This window comes from Mus pahari, chromosome 17 (genome assembly GCF_900095145.1).
Source record: "Mus pahari chromosome 17, PAHARI_EIJ_v1.1, whole genome shotgun sequence".
NCBI classification, from domain to species: Eukaryota; Metazoa; Chordata; class Mammalia; order Rodentia; family Muridae; genus Mus; species Mus pahari.
Window position 1 is genome coordinate 41,378,818 of NC_034606.1, and position 20,883 is coordinate 41,399,700.

A 20,883-nucleotide genomic window follows, 5' to 3' on the forward strand; every position below is an offset into this window, starting at 1 on the left:
AAAAGTAATGGCAAAGGAGGAATTCCTGCATTGGAGAACTTCAAACGAACCATACATTGTGCTTAGATTTTTTTTTTAAGTAGCACCAAGTGCCACAGTGATCAGTCCCTTGCATCCAGAGGGAGCTGCAGCTTATCTTTGTAATGGACGGGTACCCCCACTTAGATATGCTCTCAGTAAGAAAATTGAATTATGGACTTTATATGAGGGTTTAAAAGAAAGTTAGTCAAGGGAAGTGTCTATGCTGGGTCGTCTGTGAAGCAGGGGAGCAAAGTAGAGAGCTGCTACTAACCCCACACTGGGCATGGATGGGCAAGCCACTCTTAGCTCTCAAAAGACTGTCCAGTGGCTCAACTGGACGGGCGGGATTCGCGGGGCCGAGGTGAAGGAACTGAGGATATGGTAGAGACGCCAGAAAAAAAAAGAAAAACAAACAAACAAACAAAGCAGGTGTTGTTATTTTAAGTAGAGTTGTGGCCAGGCTCAACCAGGACTAGAGGAGCTGGCCAAGGGACAGCCCTGGTCCACTGATGGACAGCTCCCTACCCAGCTCAGCCTAGGCCCGCCCACTGGGTTGCTCTCGCGTGGTCTGAGCTCTCGTCGGCCCGCAGGGGCCGACGGGAACGGCGGCCGCACTAAAGGGGGCCGACATGGCGGCGGCGGCAGCTTCGCTTCGCCGGACGGTGCTGGGCCCGCGGGGCGTGGGGCTTCCAGGTGCAAGTGCTCCGGGCCTGCTGGGCGGCGCGCGGCCCCGGCAGCTTCCGTTGAGCACACCGCAGGTGAGTCCTGGCACGGGCCCGGTCCATCGCGCGCCCCTCAGCCCTGAAGGTCACGGCGGGGAGGCTCCGGGCGCGCGCCGGCATCGGTCCCCTGCGTTCCTCCTACGACTCGGCAGGGTCCCCGTCGCCGGGCCGCCACGCTCGGGAAGCCGGTCTGGGTGCCCACGCCTTGGAGCGACAGGGCATTGCTGCTCTGAGCCCAGGGTGCGACTGCGGCGGGCTCGGGACGGGAGGTTGCAGCGAAGGGCTCGCCCCGAGCGACTACCGAAGCCGGCTGTCCCGACCTGGCGGATGCCCTGCAGTGACCCCAGCCTGACCTCAGCGGGCTGCGGGTGACCTTGGTCCGCTGCAGTTCTGCGGGTCACCTAGGCTTGCCTCCTGGGTTAAGTCCCACGAGCATTCTTCATTTGCCCTCCAGAGCCGAGCCGTGGCCGAGGAGTCGGCTGCAGTAAGGGAGCCAGCGGGCAGCGGGCACAGTGTGTGCCTTGGGCGCTCCGCGTGCGCTTGGTGACCAGTGCGGGGTGGAGGTGGAGCGGAAGACATGGGCGTTCATTCAGATCCCCAGGTGGGCTGCTGGGGTCTTGGCAGGTGCTGAGCGGGGCTCTTGCAGGCAGTGTCCTTGTCCTCGAAGTCTGGCCCTTCTCGAGGCCGAAAGGTGATGCTGTCAGCGTTGGGCATGCTGGCCGCGGGGGGTGCAGGACTAGCTGTGGCCCTTCATTCTGCCGTGAGTGCCAGTGACCTGGAGCTGCATCCCCCCAGCTACCCCTGGTCTCACCGTGGCCTCCTCTCCTCCTTGGACCACACCAGGTGGGTGTGTAGCGGCGGGCTGGGAGCGGAAGTTTCCAGGTGAATTGGAATCTTGAGTTCCTCTAATGCTTTTTCTCTCTAGCATTCGTAGGGGTTTCCAGGTATACAAGCAGGTGTGCTCTTCCTGCCACAGCATGGATTATGTGGCGTACCGCCACCTGGTGGGAGTGTGCTACACGGAGGAAGAAGCCAAGGCGCTGGCTGAGGAGGTGCGGAGGGTGGGGAGTGGGCACAGGAGAAGGTGGAGGATACAGGGATTGTGGTTTCAACTGTGAGGGACTAAAAGGTTGTGATGGGGTTCTTGGTGACAGGTGGAGGTCCAGGATGGCCCTAATGAGGATGGGGAGATGTTCATGCGGCCAGGGAAGTTGTCTGACTATTTTCCAAAACCATACCCCAACCCTGAGGCTGCAAGAGCTGCTAACAATGGAGCTTTGCCCCCTGACCTCAGCTACATCGTTCGAGCTAGGTACTTGGGCTGCCCAGAGTGTGGGGCTAGAAATGGAGGGAAGTCAGCCTTTGTTAGAGACTAAACCCTGGGTCTGGTTCTAGGCATGGCGGTGAGGACTACGTATTTTCCCTGCTCACTGGCTACTGTGAGCCCCCCACTGGGGTGTCATTGCGAGAAGGCCTCTATTTCAACCCTTACTTCCCTGGCCAGGCCATTGGCATGGCTCCTCCCATCTACACAGAAGTCTTGGAGTATGATGATGGTGAGTGTCCCTTGCCATGGGTCCTTTCCTTCTCTTAGCATGCTTCCCTGATATTCCTGGGTCTGGAGGTCCATCTCCCTATTCACCTGGAGTGCTTGTTGATTGCATATCTAAAAAGGCTTTGGGGACAGCTTTCTTAGTCCTGTAAGGTTCCTAACCCTGTAAAATCATGGATATGGCTAATCCCTGCCTCTGTGCACCGAGGGTTACCCTGGATTGGCCCAAGCCCCCAAAGGTAGCCTTGCTATTTGTTCTTGGCCCAGGCACCCCAGCTACCATGTCACAAGTAGCTAAGGATGTCGCCACCTTCCTTCGCTGGGCATCAGAGCCAGAGCATGACCATCGAAAACGCATGGGGCTCAAGGTAAACTGTTGGGCAAGGGTCACAGTGGGCAGTGGGGTTCTTTCCTGTGTATCTTTTCTGAGCTCTCTTTGTTCCCAGATGTTGTTGATGATGGGCTTGCTGCTGCCCCTGACTTATGCCATGAAACGGCATAAGTGGTCGGTCCTGAAGAGTCGAAAGCTGGCTTATCGGCCACCCAAGTGACCCTGGTCAGTATCTGCTTGTCATCTTGCCAGAACAAGCTCTCAGCAGCCCAGGAACAGTCCAAGGCCTTCTTAGGCCTGGCCCTTTTCATCAGATACAAGGGCCAGGAGACCAGACTCTTGCTTCTGATCTTCCTTCAGCCCTCAGTGTGGGAATAAATTAAGTTTCTCAACATACACATTTTAGCTGTTCAATGACTAAAACATTTCAGTGGAACCCTGGAACCCATATTTCTCCACAATATTGTCTCCTGTACTGCCCAGTATGAGAGTTATTGACATGCACCAGAATGCAAAACCTGGCAGCACTGTTTGCATGGGAGAGATGTCTCAGTGGTTAAAGAGTACTAGCTGCTTTTCCAGAGGACCTGGCTTCAGTTCCCAGCATTCAACATGGTGGCTCAAAACCATCTGTAACTCCAGTCTTGAGGGCTCTAATACCCTCTTTTGGCCTTCCAAGGCACTGCATGAATGTAGTACAAAGGTGTCCGTGTAGGCAAAGCACCCATGTATTTTTTTTTTTTAAATCTCAAAATTATTTTTTAAAGAAAAAGGCAGCACCATTCAGCAGAGTGGGTATTTCTTGGGAGAGGTAGAAAGGGGCTGTAAAGAGTGGGAACAACTGCGTCCATACTGAGGCAGTAGAGAACCTTTAGCAAGTGGAAGACCTAGAACAGCAGCGCCGTCCTGGCAAGATGGGAAAGTTCTCAGACATGGCAAGCAATTGGGAGTAGACAGAGGGTACCTGCATGTCTCTTAGTCTTGGCTGGACAGATAGGAGGGTGTGCTGGAGGTGTATTTGTCAGGGAACAATGCCTAGTAGGCTACAGTGCAGCTACATAGTACATGTAGGACAAATTGACAGTCACTAGGTTATCATGAAGCATCTTGGTACCTACAGCAGTGTGATAGATGATTGTCAGGAGGATCACAAAGGCAGGAGACTCAAGACTCCCAGTGCTAAAACACCCTAAGTGGGGAAGGAAAAATAATCCTACTGTTGGTATACTGGCTGAAGCAGCTAAAAATAATGATGATAGCAATATAGGAGGATTTGAGAAGACCAACAATAGGGCCAGGGATAGTGACAGGAACTCCTAGCAGGAGGCTAGAGGCTCTGTAAAGTGGTCTCAGTATTATGTTCTATGACCACTGTGACTTGATTCTAAGTGCACTCTTCAGTAGTCTCCTGGTTGTGGTTTGGGGAATCCCACCAGCTACTGATGGGCAGAACCTTGTTTCCTTGCTCTCAGGGAGTTGGGCTAGTACAACTCCATATCCAAGAATAGAACACAGGCTGGCTCTTATGTGTCTTTAATTACTAGCTTGTGGCCCCTGTTGTGGCATCTCTGTCCCCAACAAGCAGCAGTCCCCTGCAAAGTTCAAGTGGTGGTGGTTGGTTGGGCCTGTGACAAGAGGGCCATATTCTCTGTAACCTGAGGAAAAAGATAGGTTACTCCTGTTTATTCTCCACTATATCCCCTCATCCCTTCCCAGCCTCTTGTACCTTTGGTGGCTTCTAGGTGGAAGCTGCAGTAAGGGGATCCCAAGCACAGGGCCTTTGGGTGCTACACATCTCACAGCCAGGGCGGTTTGAGGCATTGATGAAAGTGCAGGAAGGGCAAGACCAGCCAGGCTAGGAGGATGGGAAGACTGTTGATGCTTTCTAGTTCTTCCAGTGCCCACAGCTGCCCATGTCTGGCCCACACCCAGACTGGTTATTTGCCCACCTGAGAGGGACTTGGGAGATTGGAACTGGACGGCTGTAGGTCATGAGGCAGACCCAGTGACTGGGGAAACAAGCCTAATTTCCTGTCCATCTTGGAGTTTTGAAGGCTTTGTCCTATAACAGAGGAGAAGGTTCAGGGCCATCTCAAGACTACACCCCACCTCTTACCCCATTAAGTACTAACCTGAAACTTCTCTGGGGGCCGAGAGCAAGTAAAGAAAAGCAGGGTCTCCATCTTGAGAGACCCCATAGGAAGCAAGGCTTCGTTCAGGCTTACACAGACACCGCCCAATGACCCAGCGCTGCACAGCTGGTGGGAAACCGAACTCTGAGAACACCTGAGGTCAGAACATGACGGCTAGGCAGCGTCACTCACCCCAGTCCCTACTGCACACGTGTCCCGACGCCCATGCTCACCTGTTCCTGGAGGGCTGCAATGGAACAGTGTGGGTGGATCTTCAGTGAGACATGGGCAGACGAGGAAGAGGACAAAATTGATGCGGCATCTTCAACTGTGACTTGCAGCCTGGGTCAGAATATAGATCAGGGTGTTGGACAGTTAACCTCGAAGGGTCAGAAGGCAGAGTGAGCAAGACCAGGCCTTACCTTATGGGACCTGGTGGGAACCAGGCCTCCGTGAGCTGGACATCGAGAGCCACATGATGCTGTGCCAGGACTGCTGCCACTTGGGCTGCTGCTTTCTCATCCCCACCTGCAATGGCCTGGGACAGGCGTGTAGCCAGCTCTTCTACGGGGAGAGAAGACAGCTATAACAACCAGATACCAGCCACAGCCCCCCAACTCCTTCCAGTCTGTCTTTACCTTTTTTGAAGTTTCCAGAACTCTGAGGAAGATCCATCTCAGGTTGGGTTGCTTTAGGTATTTGAGCCATAGAAGAACATGGTGGAGAAATGGGGCACATTGCTGGGGCTGGGGCTGGGCTGCCACTGCCTAAGGGGGAAGATGTGGATTAGGCTAGTGGTCTCCAATCTTGGGTTTTTAGGACCTTTGCCTTTTCTGCCTCATCCCACTATCCTTAGGCCATAATTCGGGCTAATCTTCCTCTCCCAGCCTTTGCCCTTAAAAACAACTCACAGCTGGAGAGGGCTTTTTTGTGTAGCATGGGTGTTCTGGAACTAACTCTGCAGACCAGGCTGGCCTCGAACTCAGAGATCCCTGCCTCCTGAGTTGCTGGAATTAAAAGCATGCACCACCACTGCCTGGCTTAAAGTGCTTTTCATACAGACATAGACCTGAGAGTTCAAATTCCCCAAACCATATAAAGCCAAGCATGGAAGTCTAGATCTGTAATCCCAGTGTTCATATGGTGAGTGAGATGGGGTAGAGGCAAGAGAATGAGACCCCAACAAGGTGGGAAGTGAGGACTGACACTCAGGGTTGTCCCATGATTGCTCTCTGACTTCTGTACGTGCTGTGCACATGTATGCCTCTATACAAATACATGCACACCACAGATACAGACAGATTCACGCGCATGCGTGCACACATACAGCAAAAAGAAAAGTAGTCCCCAGTTGGGTGGTACACATCTGTAACACCAACACTCTGGGAGAACAGGTAAGAGGATCACTGACAGTTCAGAACCAACTTGGGCTACACGGGAAACTGGAGATCAACCTGGAATTCACATTGAGACCTTGTCACAAAGAACAGTATTAAGGGTTGGGTACACACATCTGGCAAATGAATGACAAGACAAAGTCTTTCAATGCTAAGGTACCCAGGTCTCTCTCATGTCAGGCTCAGGGCTTCCTCCGGTGTTTGTGGGCTTTCCTACCTCTTACCAGGGCACTGTCTACATCAGTGGTTCTCAACTTGTGGGTTCCAATGCTTTGGGGAGTCGAATGACCCTTTCACAAGGGTCACCTAAGGCCACTGGAAAACATATAATTCATAACAGTAGCAAAATTACAGTTATTAAAGTAGCAATGAAAATAAATGTATGGCTGGGGGCCATACTGTATTAAAACTGTATTAAAAGGTTGAAGCATTAGGAAGGTTGTGAACCACTGGCCTGCATCCAAGGCCCTCTTTTCTCTATGCTTCTCCTGGTGACTTTGGGTGACCTCTCCAACTCCCAGTCTACTTCTCCAGAGTCTCAGCCATGTCCATGCTTTTCCAAGCAGGCACTGGGTATAAGCCTCATACTAAGTGGTTCTTCTAGCTCAGTCTTAATCACTAACTCTTCCATTTGAACAACCACAAGACCTATCAATTCCATCTCCTAAGATCCTCTGGCCTTCTTTGTAGTCTTGCTACACTGTGGAGTTTGTATCTTTAAGTCTCTGTTATTTTTCCACTGAACACAATCCCATTGTCCTTAAACTCTTAGTCCTGCAGCAATGCTTGCTCTTCCTGTTCTCACTTGTCTGGTACTGGGGTCAGCTCTTGAACCCCTTATTTCTCTACTTCCTTCCTCTTGGAAGCCTTCCTAGGTGCCCAGCTTCCATCACTACCCCCAACCACGACCAGGTGGCTGGGACATATTCAAATCAGCATCTATTCCACAACACTGACCATTTTGTCCTTCTGCGGTGGCATCTCGCACCAGTGCTGCCCACTGCTGTGCTTCCTCAGGGTCGAGGAAGTGCACGCTGAAGGTTCCAGGACCTCCAGGTGGAGGCTGCAGCTCGTGTTGGTTAGGCCCACGGACGGTATAGCAAATAGCCTCCAAGGGCCATTCCAAACTGACCTGAACAGGGAATAGTGCTCGGTCAGTGGATTCTCTTCGTTACCCACACCAATAGGAAAGGAAAAGGAACTAGGTAATCTTTACGGCCCGGAACTTTCCTCGCCTGTTATCTTACCAATTCCTTACAAGTTTTGTAAATTAGGTATCAGCATTATTCCCACTTTTAAAGGCATCAAAGAAAAATAACTACTTAAGTTCTGTCGTCAAGGTAATGGAAAGAAAGTTGATTCCAGCATCCGGCCCACACTCACCGCCCCGGGCTCGGTGCCTAACAGTCCTAGCCGGAAGCGTCCAGGCCGCTCAGGGTCGGCTTTCAATTGCAGCTTCCGCGGCTGCGCTTCGGCATCCTGTCCAGCGCCTAGAGGCCTGACCGCCGCGTGCACCGCCAGGAGCACCACAGGTGAGGCAGGGTCTGCAGCCGCTGCCGCACCGCCGGCGGGCGGCGACATTTCTGGTCCGGCGGAGTCCCGACTCTCCGACAGCGCTTCCGTGATAGAGAACTGTCGAGTACTTCCGCCGGCCAGAAACTCGGACTGTGAGCCTAGGTTCCGGATGCCCCAGAGCGCGGAGAACGAGAAAGACCCAGTGCTGCGCACTGCCAGAGCCTGATAGCTCGCTACGCGATAGAGAAGGTCCACGGATCTCCAGGCACGGTCCGGCCACACTAGTCACCTTTCAGCAGGACCCGGGGACAGTGACACAGACCAGTCACCGGTCACAAAAAGAAGGCAAGGATGAACTTTTCTCAAAGGTTCGAACGAACGATAGCTGCTGCCCGACATAAGACAATACCAGTTCCCGGAACGAACCAGGCAGGCACCAATGCACACGAACACAGTAGACGCTCTTCATAACCCTGCACCACTCTAGGAAGAGGGTTGGCTCTGGGGGCGGGGCGGGTATGGCTCTAACCAATGAACACCAAGAGGGGAGGCGGGTTCGTAAGCGAGGGCGAGACAGACAAGCTATACAGCCAGTAGAAGTGGAAGGTGAGGCAGAGTGGCGGAGGAGTCCACCAATAAGGTTTCTCGTGGTCTCGGCCCTGTGGTTAAAGTGGACCATTCAGAGGAGTGGGGTTGGGCCCGTCGGACGCTTGTTGTTGTCGGGTCGGGGGAGGCGGAGGTCGCTGTTTCGTTCTCTGGCTGGTAGGATCTCGGCGGTCCGCGGCAGGTCGGTCGCGAAAGCGGGCGCTGCAGGGGGGCGAGGCTATGTCGCGGCTGCAGCCCGTATGGGCCGGCAGGGCCTGGAGTAACGGGACGTCGCCGCGAAGCTTCTTCCCCCGGATACAGTGCGGCCCGAGTGGAGGCCGCGGCGCCGCCCTCCAGTCCTGAGGAACCCGCGCTGCGCAAAGCCCGCACCGCCGTCACCTCGGCACCGACACTAAGCAACCGGTCTAGCCTGGCTTGATCTAGCCCAATTCTGGCAGGTGGGTGTCAGCCTTATGCGCCAAGCGGTCCGGACTTGCGGGAACCACAGTCCCCGGCGGGCCTCGCGCTGCTGCAGTGCCTCATGGGACTTGTAGTTCTAATGCTGCTTGGGGCTGGAGCGCCTCTCTTGGTGCAATGCCTCCTGGGGCTTGTAGTTTCCCACTACGAATCTGCTGGTGCCTCTAGGCTGGCAGGGCAGCAATACCAGGAGACCGCTGGCCTGAGCCAGCAGAGGCGGTGTGTCCCATCCTACACACTTCGAAGTACGAATTAGGCATACTTGCAAATAGAATTGAAGAATTCATGGGTTTCCTCTTCTTGACAGGAAGCAGCGAAGCAACCCATAGAACCCGGGAAGAGCGCCCATACAGGTGACCCTCAAGGCTCGAAACCCCAGATGCCCGGTTCCGAACCGGATAGTAGGTTCTTATTGAGGACCTTACAACAGTCTGAGGGTGCCTGCAGAATGCCGATGGAATAGGAATGTCGAGAGTGGGTGGGCACCCCCCCAGCCAGCCCGCCTGCCCGCCCACCCGCCCCAGTACATGTAGGAAGACTTGAGATTGAGCTAGAACCTGGACATGCCATGCTCAGGTGATAGGATCATCTCCCTGTCAGCCAGTGCTGAGTTTTCAGGGGCAGGTTAGGTGAGGAAGAAGAGCTCCATGGTGGACTCAAGGTTAGCTCGAGCTGCAAACAGTACTCTGCTAGTGGGTGGAAAGGCTGAAAGCAGAGCCCTTTGGAGCTAGGTAGCCATGCTGGCTTCCCACATTCCCAGGTAGTGCTGCCCTAGTCCCACCTGCACAAGGAGCTCCCTTCCCAAAGGACATGAAGCTATTGGAGAACTCCAGCTTTGAGGCCATCAACTCACAGTTGACAGTGGAGACTGGAGATGCCCATATTATTGGCAGGTGAGGCTGGAGGCTCTGGGGATCAATCTGTCAGAGACCACTGTCGTGGTCCTCCGGGTTAGCATGCTTCATGACTCCACCTGCGTTCTTTAGGATTGAAAGCTACTCGTGTAAGATGGCGGGAGATGATAAACATATGTTCAAGCAGTTCTGCCAGGAGGGCCAGCCCCATGTGCTGGAGGCGCTGTCCCCACCCCAAACTTCAGGCCTCAGTCCCAGCAGGTAAGCTGAGGTGGAAACTACCTTCTGGGGTATGTGGGACAGTGGGCAAGGCTGACATTTATCTCTGTTCAGACTGAGCAAGAGCCAGGGTGGTGAGGATGAGAGTCCTCTAAGCGACAAGTGCAGCCGCAAGACCCTCTTCTATCTGATTGCTACCCTCAATGAGTCCTTCCGGCCAGACTATGACTTCAGCACAGCCAGAAGTCATGAATTCAGCCGAGAGCCAAGCCTCCGCTGGGTAAGGATGGACAGAAGGGCCCCAAGCCATGTGGTCCTTCTCATTGCCATCCCCATTTGGTGTAGGTTCTTGGGCTCTTCCTGCTACCCTGGACCCTTGTCACCCCTGACTATCACCTCCTGTAGGTGGTAAATGCAGTCAACTGCAGCCTGTTTTCAGCTGTTCGTGAAGACTTCAAGGCCCTGAAGCCACAGCTGTGGAATGCAGTGGATGAGGAGATCTGCTTAGCCGAATGTGACATCTACAGGTGGGCTCCCGTCTTTGCAGCTGGGCACGCAGATGTATATGGCAGTGGGTACCTCATCCCTCTGCTTTTTTCTCTTTTCAGCTATAACCCAGATCTAGACTCGGACCCCTTTGGGGAAGATGGAAGCCTCTGGTCATTCAACTATTTCTTTTACAATAAGCGACTTAAGCGAATTGTCTTCTTTAGCTGCCGCTCCATCAGGTTGGTACTTTGCCACCACACCTTCTCCAGTTCCCTCTTCAACTCAGATCATTCCTTAACTGGGTCTACTCTCTCTGGGACAGCCTGGGAAAGGAGATCCTAAGTCTGCTGTCTCTCTCCCCACGCAGTGGCTCCACCTACACACCCTCAGAGGCAGGCAATGCACTGGACTTGGAACTGGGGGCAGAGGAGGCTGATGAAGAGATTGGAGGAGGAGGTGGTGAGGGCAGGGCGGAGGAGACCAGCACCATGGAGGAAGACAGGTGTGGTGGCGGCTGTGGCCGTGGCATATCCTCAGGAGCCTGCAATGGGTGGGACAGATCAGGGTTCCTTCTGGGTGTCATCTGCTGAAGGCCTACTGTGTGCCAACTTGTGCCTAGGGTTCCAGTGATCTGTATGTGAGGAGAAGCAGCAGAGTGCTCAGCTTCATCCAGCTCCGACCAGTCCCTGGACCTGTCTCCCTGAGGAGCTCCAGAGCCTCCCCAGATGCCAGCTATGCCTTGGCACTGTCACCATCCTGGCCTGCCCAAGGCTATACCTGTGCATCCCTTTGGTTTCAGCCTGTGGATGTCCACTCACCCCTGCAGGCTCCTGCTGCCCATGCTGGGGCTGGATTAAACAGCACGGAGTCTGATAGAAAACGGGACTGCTCTGCACCAACAGTCTGTCACAGACAGGACAGCTGGACCACAGAGTTTATTTTTGTATTTCTTATTGGGCCTGTACACTCCAGCTCTAAGGGCCAGTAGTTTGAAGCCCTATAAGTGGTGCCCAGTGTTTATGGGGTCTGGTCTTTGACCAGCCCCTGGTGCCCACTTTTGTCTCCCACTTTACCAGGTGGGCCACATGCACTGAGTGTCACTTTGCTGCAGCTCATTTGTTTCCAATAAAAGTTTCTGTGACTTAGATGGAACTTGGGAGTTTGTGGGGGCGGGGCCTGCGTCGTGGGCGGGGCCTGCGTCGTGGGGTGGGGCTGGTAACTTTGGTATCTTAGCAACAGCTGCTGCTTTTCCGTTACTTAGTCTCAGAGCTGTTACTATCTCTCTCTCCCCTCTGGGACTGTCTGTGGTAGACATGGGGGACGGGATAATAGAAACAGTCAACCTCTCTTCATCAGAGGCTGACCACTTAGCTCTGGATGTAGACTTTTATGATCAGGACATCTATGATATCCCAGATCCTGGGGTGCTCATAGAAAAGAATGGTGAGGGCACCTAGCATTGTCCGGGCATCCCTCTAGGAAGCAGATGTTCCTCAGGCTTTATTCAGTCCTGAAGGTGTAACTTCCCTGGGCAGTCCTTGACCCAGCCTGACCCTCAGAGGAGGGCTCCTTGTTGCTTGGGGCACAGGGCTGTAGTGACACTGCGTCTTCTCCCGGTTTACAGAACTGGGTCTGCTGGGGGGACCACAGGTCCCGCACCTCTTTACCAATAGTCAGAGGTGGCAGAGTATGTCACTGCGTCGCCGCGCCAGGCTGCTGTGGCTGCACCTCCGCGCGTACCTCCACGACATCGTAGAGAAGGTGTGGTTCTCTATAAGGTTTCTACTTGGGCTCCTCCCTAGAGATACTGGGCACAGACTCTACTGGTCCTTACGAGTTTCCCTGGCAGCAGAGCTCACGCCTCCATGGCTCACACGTGCATCTGTCTACTCTGGCCTGCAGGAGAAGAGAGCAGAGCTGCGGGTCGCTCGCATGACACATGGGCTGGAGCCACTGCGTCACCTTGAGGTGGAAGCTGGACTGTGCTCGGTAGCACAGGATCCAGTGGGTGAACGCTTCATGGTACTGGATGGTGAAGGTTACCTGCATCAGCATACGAAGGATGGCTGGGAGCAGGCCACGCTGAAGCCTCCCGTCGTACTTAACGGGCTTGTGACCGTGCCCGGCCCTCTGGGAGAGATAGGCCGCTTTGTCGGCTGGGGTCCAGCTGGACTAAGTATATTAGGGCCAGACTTCCACCTGCTCTGGCTAAGCAAGCCACGGGTGAACAAGTCACTGGACCAGGAACCTTTTTGTTGTTTACCAGTGCCCAGCCTGAGTCTGTTGATTGTGGCCCAGATGAGTGGCAGCCTGGAGCTCTGGAAGTTCCGTTCAGGTGGTCGCTGTCTGGTACCCTGTGGTTCACCTTTGCGGCCACCACCGGGCTTGTCTGGCTCGTTCAAGTGCCTGGCCCTAGGGCTGGAACCTGACCACTGCAGTTGGCATTGCTTTGCTGCCTATGGCTCGGCAGTGCTCACTTTTGATCTGGACGACTGGGCTCTCATAAATGTTAGCCAGGATCTGCATAAAACGTGAGGGGGTTCGGGACAGGTGGATGGGAGGCAGATCCCCTAAGGAGAGCCAATTATTGCAGGGGCTATAGGACCCACAGAAGGGCTGAGCTGAGTCCACTGCCCCCCACCCCCCACCCCACCCCCGTTCCCCACCTCTAGCATCATCTCAGACCTGGATTACTGTGAGGAGATGGATGCCATGGTGACAGCTTCCCGGGATAGTACTGTGAAAGTGTGGGAAGCTGACTGGCAGATCCGGATGGTGTTTGTAGGACACACAGGTGTGTCAGGCTGGCAGCTCTTGCAGCCCTTCTTTTTCTCATCCTAAGCTTGCCCCTCTCCAGTGTTGGCAACATCCCAGGAATCCCTCCTTAAGCTATGATGTGCCAAAATGACCTGCGCCTCTCCTGCAGGTCCAGTGACAGCTATGACAGTGCTCCCAAACAGCACACTGGCAGTGTCTGCCTCACAGGACGGGACAATTCGCACATGGGACCTGCGGGCCGCAGCTCAGGTAGGAGAGGTAACTCTGGGTTGCTGGACCGAAGACGAAATCTCTGAGAAAGTGAGCCGTTTGCTGGCTCCTGCAAGTCCTGGCTGGCCGGTGCTCTCTCTCTGCTCAAAAAGCATAGAGCTATGGCGTGTGCGTACCCTCTATTCACCATTAGCACAGCTATCCGCACCAGTGCTCCATATACAAGTGGCGCCAGTGCTACCAACGCCAACTGATCCATCTCTGCCCTCTCGCCTTGTATGCGCCTGCGCAGATGGGTCGGTCTACCTGGTGTCTGCTACTACAGGACAAACTGTGAGTTCACTACTGTTGGAACCGGAGGACTGTGCAGCTGGGGTGGTTTATTGTTTGTCTCGAGAAGCGTTGTGGGTGCTAACACGCTCAGGGCACCTAGTGCGCGCCAATGCCGCACGCTGCCCGATGGTGGTGGTACACCGCCTGCGTCCACCTCCACCCCCAGCGCCGCAGCCCTGCTGCCTGCACCTCTACAGCCATCTTACAGATCCTCGAAGTGCATTCGCTTGCTGGGAGATTGTGCGACAGAATCAGGGTGACATGCTCCGCAGTGCCATCGCCTGGGCCTGGAAAAATAAGAATAGGTGAGCACTACCTCCATCTGAGGCTAGTTAAGGCCAACTGTGGCTGACTTAGGGAAAAAGCCTTGGCCAACAGGCTCTGTCACTTCCCACAGGTTTCTTCCGGTGATGGGGCACTCAGATGGCACACTGTCTGTGTTGGATTGGCGCACATCAGTGACAGTCTTTCACACGGAAGCACACAGCCCAGGACCAGTGACTGCTATTGGGTCTACCTGGAGCAGCATTGTGACTTCAGGTTAGTAGTACCTTCTCTCCCTCAAAGATGGCCTGGGGGTGGGGGTGGGGGCTCCTGCACTATCCTGAAGTCCCAGCCCTGGCCCCTGCCACCCAAAGGCGGAGACCTGACAGTAAAGATGTGGCGTGTATTCCCATATGCTGAGGAATGCCTGAGCCTGCTCCGGACCTTTTCCTGTTGCCACCCCGTGGTAATGCTCTGTGTTCTGGGGAAGCGCATCACTGTAGGCTTTGAGGATCCAGAGAGTGCCACCTATGGCCTGGTGCAGTTTGGCCTGGGTGACAAAATGCGTTACGACCATCGGCCACAGGATGACCCTATGGACCATATCACTGGTGAGCATGGAACAGAGCCAAGGTGAAGCCCGTGCCTTTATTCTCAACTGCTTCCTAACCTTAGTTCTGCCCCTAGGCCTATGCTGCTGCCCCACCCTTAAGATATTTGCCTGCTCCAGCCTGGATTGCACCATCCGAATATGGACCAGGGAGAACCACCTGCTGCGGTGGGCTGGGGCCCTATGGTGTGGGGGCAGCTAATGGCTAGAGGGCAGCCAGTAGGGCTCTTCTAACCTCTGTTTCCCTGTCCCTGACTCAGATTCCTACTGTTTGAGACAGTGGCTAGATCTTAGGTACTCTTGCAGGCTCCTGCAGCTCAACGGTCCCCCTCAGGCCCTGGCCTTCTCCAGCAACAATGGAGACCTGGTCTTCTCACTAGGCTCCCGCCTCCACCTGGTGTCCTATTTGACCTACTTACCTACATCCTATCTAGTTAAGGTATACAGTGAGGTCAAGGTAGGGAAGGTGGGACTGGCTGCTGCATATGGACCAGTCCCGGGAACGAAGCTCTATCTGCTTCTTCAGAAATTGTGTCTGAAGGCCCCTGATGCGATCAGTGACCCTCCACTGCCACTCACCAGCAAGAAGCCACTGACTTCCAGCCAGTTGCAGAGGCTTGCCAATCTACGCGGAGCAGCGAGCCTCAGGTCTGCTGGCAGGTCTACGTGGCTGCAGTGGCAGCCTGGGGCAGGGTTTGCTTAGATAGCTAAAGGCCTCTTGGGAGGGTATGAGTCCTCTACACTCTCAAGTCCCTCTTGGGGCTATGGGGTGTTACCATATCTCAATCCCGGAATCTTTTCTCCTGGCTACGTCTCACTCCAGCTTCTGACCTATCCCACCTGTAACGCCCTGAGCCCTGCCTTTGTTTGTTCCTATCTACAGTGTGCCCTTGCCCTTCGGCTATTACAAGACATCAGAACCTCAGCAGCCAGTGTTGAAAGAGGTAATGTAGGTCCCGACCCTTTGCCAGTCCATTGCCCACCCATGCCTCCTGCCCACTTTCAGGCCACAGTCTCTCAGACTCTGGCCTGGGACCCTAATAGTTGCTTGGGAAGCACATGGCAAGTCTTCAAATAAGCATAGGCTGACCACCGATCTCCACCTCAGCACTTGGAGACTATCATAGCCCGGGATCAAGACCTTCATGAACTGATACAGGGACTGGTGGCCCCAGCAACTCGGCCCCAACTCACCTTGAAGCAGCGCCACAAAGCCTTCGACAATTACTTACGTCTGATCTATGGGTCTGACCTGATGGTAGGTATGAAAAATCAGGCCCAGGCTCTGCCAGGACCTTCACCTTGTCTGACACAAGCCTCCTGTTCTTTCCTGTACCAGGGCATAAAGTCTGAATGGGAGTCCCAGCAGTGGGGCACTTCAGCCCCTTCCACAGAGAAGAAGTCACTGGACCCGGAGAGCCAGCCTGGACCTGTCATCATTGTTGGGCAGGTTGCACTTAGCAATGATGCTCAGCCAGTGTCCCCACTCTCATTCCCCCAATCCCCAGGAGCTCCAGGAAAGCGCTTTGCCCGCCCTCCTCGAGTCTCCTTGCCCATTCCACCCACCTACCGGAAGGTGCATAGCTGGACATCCCAGGTAAGGTCCCCTTTACATCCAATATCCACCCATGCCTGGACATTGTGTTCCCTGGCCCAACACCTTCTAACTCCTTGTGTACCCCAGCTTCTAGCACGTTCCTCCCTGAGCTGTGAGCTGGGCCTCGGCTTGGATCTACAGGTGCACTGGGATCAGTTTGCAGTCAAGGCCATAGACCTGGACACATCCATCGACTACATGAAGAATAGGGTGAGGGCCCCTATTCTAGGGCAGTTCCAGGGGCTTTGGTGGTCGTGTTTTATTCTTACTTCCTATCCCTCCCCAGGTTCCACTGTTGCCGCAAAGAAAGCCCGCAGAGCCTCTCTCAAAGCTCATGGGCTTCTTTCCTGCCACCATAAAGCCCTACAGGGTGAGACCTTACCCCTCCATCCTTCCAGAGGTGGCATCTCCTGGGGGTCACTCTTTGCATATCCCATCTCCCTTTGCTGTAAAGCCATTGTGTTTCACTCTGACCCAAGGGCCAAGCCTACCTGTACATGGCCAGGCCTGGCGGTACACACCTTTATTAATCCCAGCACTCAGGAGGCAGACATGGGCAGATCTCTGTGAGTTCAAGGCCATCTTGGTCTACAAAACAGGTCCAGGACAGCCAGGGTTCCGTTACACAGAGAAGTTCTGTCTCAAAACCAACCAACCAACCCCATACCACACAACCTGCCCAGTTCTGGTGAGGACATGGACTCCTCGCTGCTTTCCAGGGTTAGGCCTGAGCCAGGAGTGTGTCGCCAGTGTTTGTTTCTGCAGACCGGTCTCTCCAGTGGGAATGCAATGTTCCCTGGAGATTTTTTTCTGGGAGCCCAGAGTCCCTGTGCTTCAGGGGAACAAAGTTCAGTGGGGCCAGTTGCTCAAGATCCACCATCTTCCCATACTTGGTCATACTGTACGTGCCATCAGTGCTCATCGGGGACCAGCTACTTCTTCATTTACAGTTCCTATCCCCCAAGACTACCCTTTTTCTGGTTTCCCAAGCTAAACTGCCCATTTGCATGTTGAGAGCAGAGGCTACCGGTCCAGTTTGGCTTCTGGGGGCCCACGGTTCTGAAGGTGCGATGCTCCCTGGTAATGTCTACACCGGCGCTGTTCGGTGATTTCAGACCCTCAGCCCAATCTGTTGCCTCTACATCTAGCTACGTTCTCGGCCCATCAAGTTTCCCGGCTGTGTGCCCAACTCTGTGGTACTGCGGCAAATGTGGCTGCAAGCAGAGGTCAGCTGTCTCGGCTCCCTAGCAAAACTTTCTAGCCAGAGCAGAACCAAGGCAAGAAATGGAGTTTGAGGGTTCTCTGGGAGGGCCCTATTATCCCCACAGCAGGCCACATGTTTCTTCATGTCCCTCTGCAGGCAGAAAGTGAAGATGAGCAGTGGTTAAGGCACCGAAAGCATTCTTCTGCCAGGTGGCGAAGTAAACTATTCAGTTTGCTCCGACTGACAAGGAGGAAAGGAGGGGAGGAGGAAGAGGAGGAGAGAAAGGAAGAGGAAGTGTTTGAGAGAGACTTGATCCCCTCTTCCCGAACTTCCCGAACTTCCCGAACTTCTCGAACTTCGGAGACAGAGCCAGAACACTGGGGACCAGACACAGAAGTAGGCACTCTAGGCCCTCATGGGGAGGGTGAGATTGGTGCTCAGAGATGGGTCTGAAGCTTCAGTCATTTCCCCCTAGAGCGCCACAGATTTGATCTCAAAACTTTGCAACGAAGCCTCTAAGACTAAGAGCTACTCTCGTCCCCGCCAATTTGGACGCTCATTCTTGGAGGAACGCTATGGGCATTTGCCGAAGTTCCTGCATTATTTTGTGGTCCAGAACTGGTTCAAAAAACTGTTCCCAATCTTTACCCTGGAGGTTAGGAGACTCTGGGAAGTTGGGAAGCCTAACAGGGGAGGGGGGAGGGGGGAGGGATGGGTAGAAGAGAGAAGTCAGGGGCTAATTTGCATGTAGAGTGGTAGAGTGGAGTTGGAGGGTGTGAGCAAATCTTCCTGCAGGCCTATCCAGAGATGGGCACAATAGAGGGCTTGGCCTCCATGTTTTTGGACTTCCTGTTACAAGCTTCCTGGGCGGACAGAGTGAACATTCTAAATGCCTTGCTGAGGTTGTTGCCTGATGTCACTGGTAACCTCCGAACCCGGCTGCAGGCCAAACTCTTGTACTTGCTCAACCAGGATGATCCGCCCAAACTCCAGGTGAGCCCCTCCTCACCCCCAGGGCACCTCCACTTCTCCCAGCGACAACACATAATCCCAAAACCCACCACGGTCCACCCCGCTCCTGAACACAGGACCAGACACAGAAGGAGTTTGTGATGATTGCACTGCAGCTGCTCTTGGCCTGCAGCCTGGATGTCCTGGATGTGGTGCTGGAAATTATCTCCTACTACCTGTATTCTCCGATCAGTTGCCGGTGAGTTCAACTCCCGCTAGGTTTTCCTGGCTAGTTTGGGAGGACTTGAATTAAACCTCTTCCTGGCCCAGGCAGGAGCTCAAGAAGCTGTTGGAGGGGATGGGGCTCCACGACCCTGACGGTGTGCTGTTCAAGGAAATTATGACCTGGGTTGAGGACTTGAAACTTGAATCCAAGGCCGCGATACGCACCCAGTGTCAACAGAAGCTTGAAGACATTTATCTCCAGGTCTGGTAGGCCAAGGGCTAGCGGTTCACCTACTGGAAACCTATTGCCTTCTTCAGAAGACCATGAGTGGTACCCACGGGAATCACCCCACCCGAGTTTTCGAAAGCAGAACCTTTCTTTCTTTCTTTTCTTTTCTTTTTTTCTTTTTTTTTTTTTTTCAAGACAGGGTTTCTCTGTGTAGCCCTGGCTGCCCTGGAACTAACTTCTGTAGACCAGGCTGGCCTCAAACTCAGAAATCTGCCTGCCTCTGCCTCCCAAGCATGGGATTAAAGGCGTGCACCACCATTGCCCGGCTTCTTTTCTTTTCTCTTTTTTTAGATTTATTTATTATTATATGTAAGTACACTATAGCTAGCTGTCTTTAGACACACCAAAAGAGGGCGTCAGATCTCATTACGGACGGTTGTGAGCCACCGTGTGGTTGCTGGGATTTGAACTCAGGATGTTTGGAAGAGCAGCCAGTGCTCTTAACCACTGAGCCATCTCTCCAGCCCAGCAGAACACTTCTTGAGAGCTCCCTACACAGCAGAAGGCTGTACTTGAGTTGGTCTCGAGGGCTGGGTAAGGTACCCTCTCCTTGGAGCTGAGACTCTAATAGAGGGATATTTCAGAGGTATGGGTGCAAAGGTCCTTACTCTATGGGTCACTCCCCTCTAGGCGGATACCTTGGAGCAGTCCACAGTCAATGTTTTTGTGGAGCCTTCCAGGCAGGTCTCACAAACCTCCCTCGTTTCTGGGGGAAGCTTACCTGCCGTGAGCGCCTCTTGGACATTCTCACGAGCATCAGAAATGTCCTTGCAGTTTCATGAATCGCTACTATCACCCACGCCTTCACCTGTGCAGCCTATAGAGTCTGTGGAGCAGATGGAGTCTATGGTATCCATCCCAGAACTCCAGACGGCAAGCTCACAGGCACATATGCGTATCCAGAAAACCAAAAAGGCACTTGCCGATATGCTGCAGACCTTCTGTCTGGAGGACTCCGAGTATGCATTTATGCCTGATGCACTGAGAAGAGAGTCACCGCTGGCGCAGACAGTATGGGCACGCTCTCAGATAGTAGACCTGTTTCATATGGATATGCTTAATCTCTTCTGTGAGAAGCGGCGGGCACAGCAGCAGAGATCATTGACGGAAGAGGAGGCGGAAGAGAAGGGGAAGGAGGAGGGAGAGGAGGAGGTGGAGAAGGAGGAGGAGGAGAAGGAAAAGGCGCATTTACCTGTCTCACTCCGACAACGACAACGCCACCAGCTAAGGCCCAATGCTGTGCAGCGGCCGCTCCGGGAACGCTGGTGCGCATGACAGTGGGTCTGTTGGGCGAACCCCGCCTGGGTCACACTGAAGGAAGGTCTGAACTAAACCCTCTCCCTTCTTCAGGCTCTATCCAATCCTCCGTCTTCAGGAGGCCAAGGCACAAGACTTCGGTGTATTTCTCAGGAGTAAGTAGACACAGGCGCAGGCATAAGAGCTGGACCCTAATGCTCCCCTGTCTCCCCCACTCCCACCCCCAACCTCAGCCTATAGCTTCGTTTGCCTGGCTTCCCACATCTAGGTCACAAGATACAGAGCAAGGAGCTGACTCCCGATGGTTCTCTCAGAGTGCTGAAGCTGCCACTGCCAAGAGTGGACTTGCAGCCCTTCCCCCCAGGCTGGCCCGCACCCCCACGGGCACTGCCCCCGCTCCTCCTTCAGCCTTCACTTCAACGCTACTTTCTGCTCCAAGATACGTACCCTGATGCCTACAGTTGACCTGGGGGACAGATAGCCAAGGTTCCATGGCCAAAACCTAGTTCTACCCACTTGGCAAATCACAATACCATGCTTTGTCTACATTAAGAAATATATAAACACATATTTACTTACTTATTGTGCATCTATATATGTTCATTTGTGTGCAAGTACATGTGTGGGCATGCTTGTGGAGGCCAAAAATTGATGTCAAAGTGTTTATTGTTCTACACCCTATTTTTATTAGTCTTTGGTTTTATAAAACATCTCTCTACATAGCCCATGCTGGGGCTCGCTATGTAGACCAGGCTAGTCTGTAACTCACAGGGATCCACTTGCCCCTGCCTCCTAGGAGCTGGGGTTAAAGTCATGTGCCAGCACCCTGGGGCCTATTTTGATGCCTCAGTTGTTTGAGTGTTTTCCTTTA

General features: G+C 53.8%; 4 protein-coding genes across 6 annotated transcripts; 3 read left to right on the top strand and 1 right to left on the bottom strand.

Annotated features, from left to right (window-relative positions):
- Positions 1–615: 615 nt before the first annotated feature.
- Positions 616–3,024, top strand: LOC110334724 (cytochrome c1, heme protein, mitochondrial). Its single transcript, XM_021216585.2, has 7 exons — positions 616–779; positions 1,390–1,586; positions 1,669–1,795; positions 1,898–2,055; positions 2,139–2,299; positions 2,563–2,663; positions 2,742–3,024. The coding sequence occupies exons 1-7, from the start codon at positions 651–653 to the stop codon at positions 2,844–2,846; spliced, it is 978 nt and encodes a 325-aa protein (XP_021072244.1). The 5' UTR covers positions 616–650; the 3' UTR covers positions 2,847–3,024.
- A 1,031-nt stretch (positions 3,025–4,055) lies between these two features.
- Sharpin (SHANK associated RH domain interactor) lies at positions 4,056–7,949 on the bottom strand. The gene is made up of 9 exons (XM_021216865.2): positions 7,539–7,949; positions 7,113–7,287; positions 5,397–5,525; positions 5,181–5,322; positions 4,992–5,100; positions 4,759–4,912; positions 4,576–4,688; positions 4,353–4,481; positions 4,056–4,281 (listed from the first exon to the last, which is right to left on the bottom strand). Exons 1-8 carry the CDS (start codon positions 7,734–7,736, stop codon positions 4,365–4,367), a joined length of 1,137 nt encoding a protein of 378 aa, XP_021072524.1. The 5' UTR covers positions 7,737–7,949; the 3' UTR covers positions 4,056–4,281; positions 4,353–4,364.
- A 403-nt stretch (positions 7,950–8,352) lies between these two features.
- Positions 8,353–11,441, top strand: Maf1 (MAF1 homolog, negative regulator of RNA polymerase III). 3 transcript variants are annotated; one of them, XM_021216893.2, is made up of 9 exons: positions 8,353–8,713; positions 9,040–9,085; positions 9,493–9,625; positions 9,719–9,847; positions 9,920–10,085; positions 10,211–10,332; positions 10,414–10,533; positions 10,662–10,796; positions 10,914–11,441. In XM_021216893.2, the coding sequence occupies exons 3-9, from the start codon at positions 9,543–9,545 to the stop codon at positions 10,933–10,935; spliced, it is 777 nt and encodes a 258-aa protein (XP_021072552.1). In that variant the 5' UTR covers positions 8,353–8,713; positions 9,040–9,085; positions 9,493–9,542; the 3' UTR covers positions 10,936–11,441. The 3 variants fall into 3 exon arrangements, with proteins under 3 accessions (XP_021072552.1, XP_021072550.1, XP_021072551.1); XM_021216891.2 differs by lacking the exon at positions 9,040–9,085; XM_021216892.2 differs by lacking the exon at positions 9,040–9,085 and having other exon boundaries at positions 9,540–9,625.
- A 115-nt stretch (positions 11,442–11,556) lies between these two features.
- On the top strand, positions 11,557–20,536 carry Wdr97 (WD repeat domain 97). Its single transcript, XM_029547864.1, has 25 exons — positions 11,557–11,737; positions 11,895–12,055; positions 12,197–12,825; positions 12,967–13,088; positions 13,221–13,920; positions 14,013–14,155; positions 14,254–14,490; positions 14,567–14,657; positions 14,796–14,928; positions 15,016–15,137; positions 15,373–15,433; positions 15,598–15,747; positions 15,829–16,086; positions 16,174–16,296; positions 16,373–16,621; positions 17,235–17,363; positions 17,447–17,686; positions 17,766–17,945; positions 18,086–18,283; positions 18,379–18,500; positions 18,572–18,728; positions 19,386–19,871; positions 19,923–20,020; positions 20,106–20,167; positions 20,281–20,536. Exons 1-25 carry the CDS (start codon positions 11,608–11,610, stop codon positions 20,475–20,477), a joined length of 5,178 nt encoding a protein of 1,725 aa, XP_029403724.1. The 5' UTR covers positions 11,557–11,607; the 3' UTR covers positions 20,478–20,536.
- Positions 20,537–20,883: the final 347 nt, after the last annotated feature.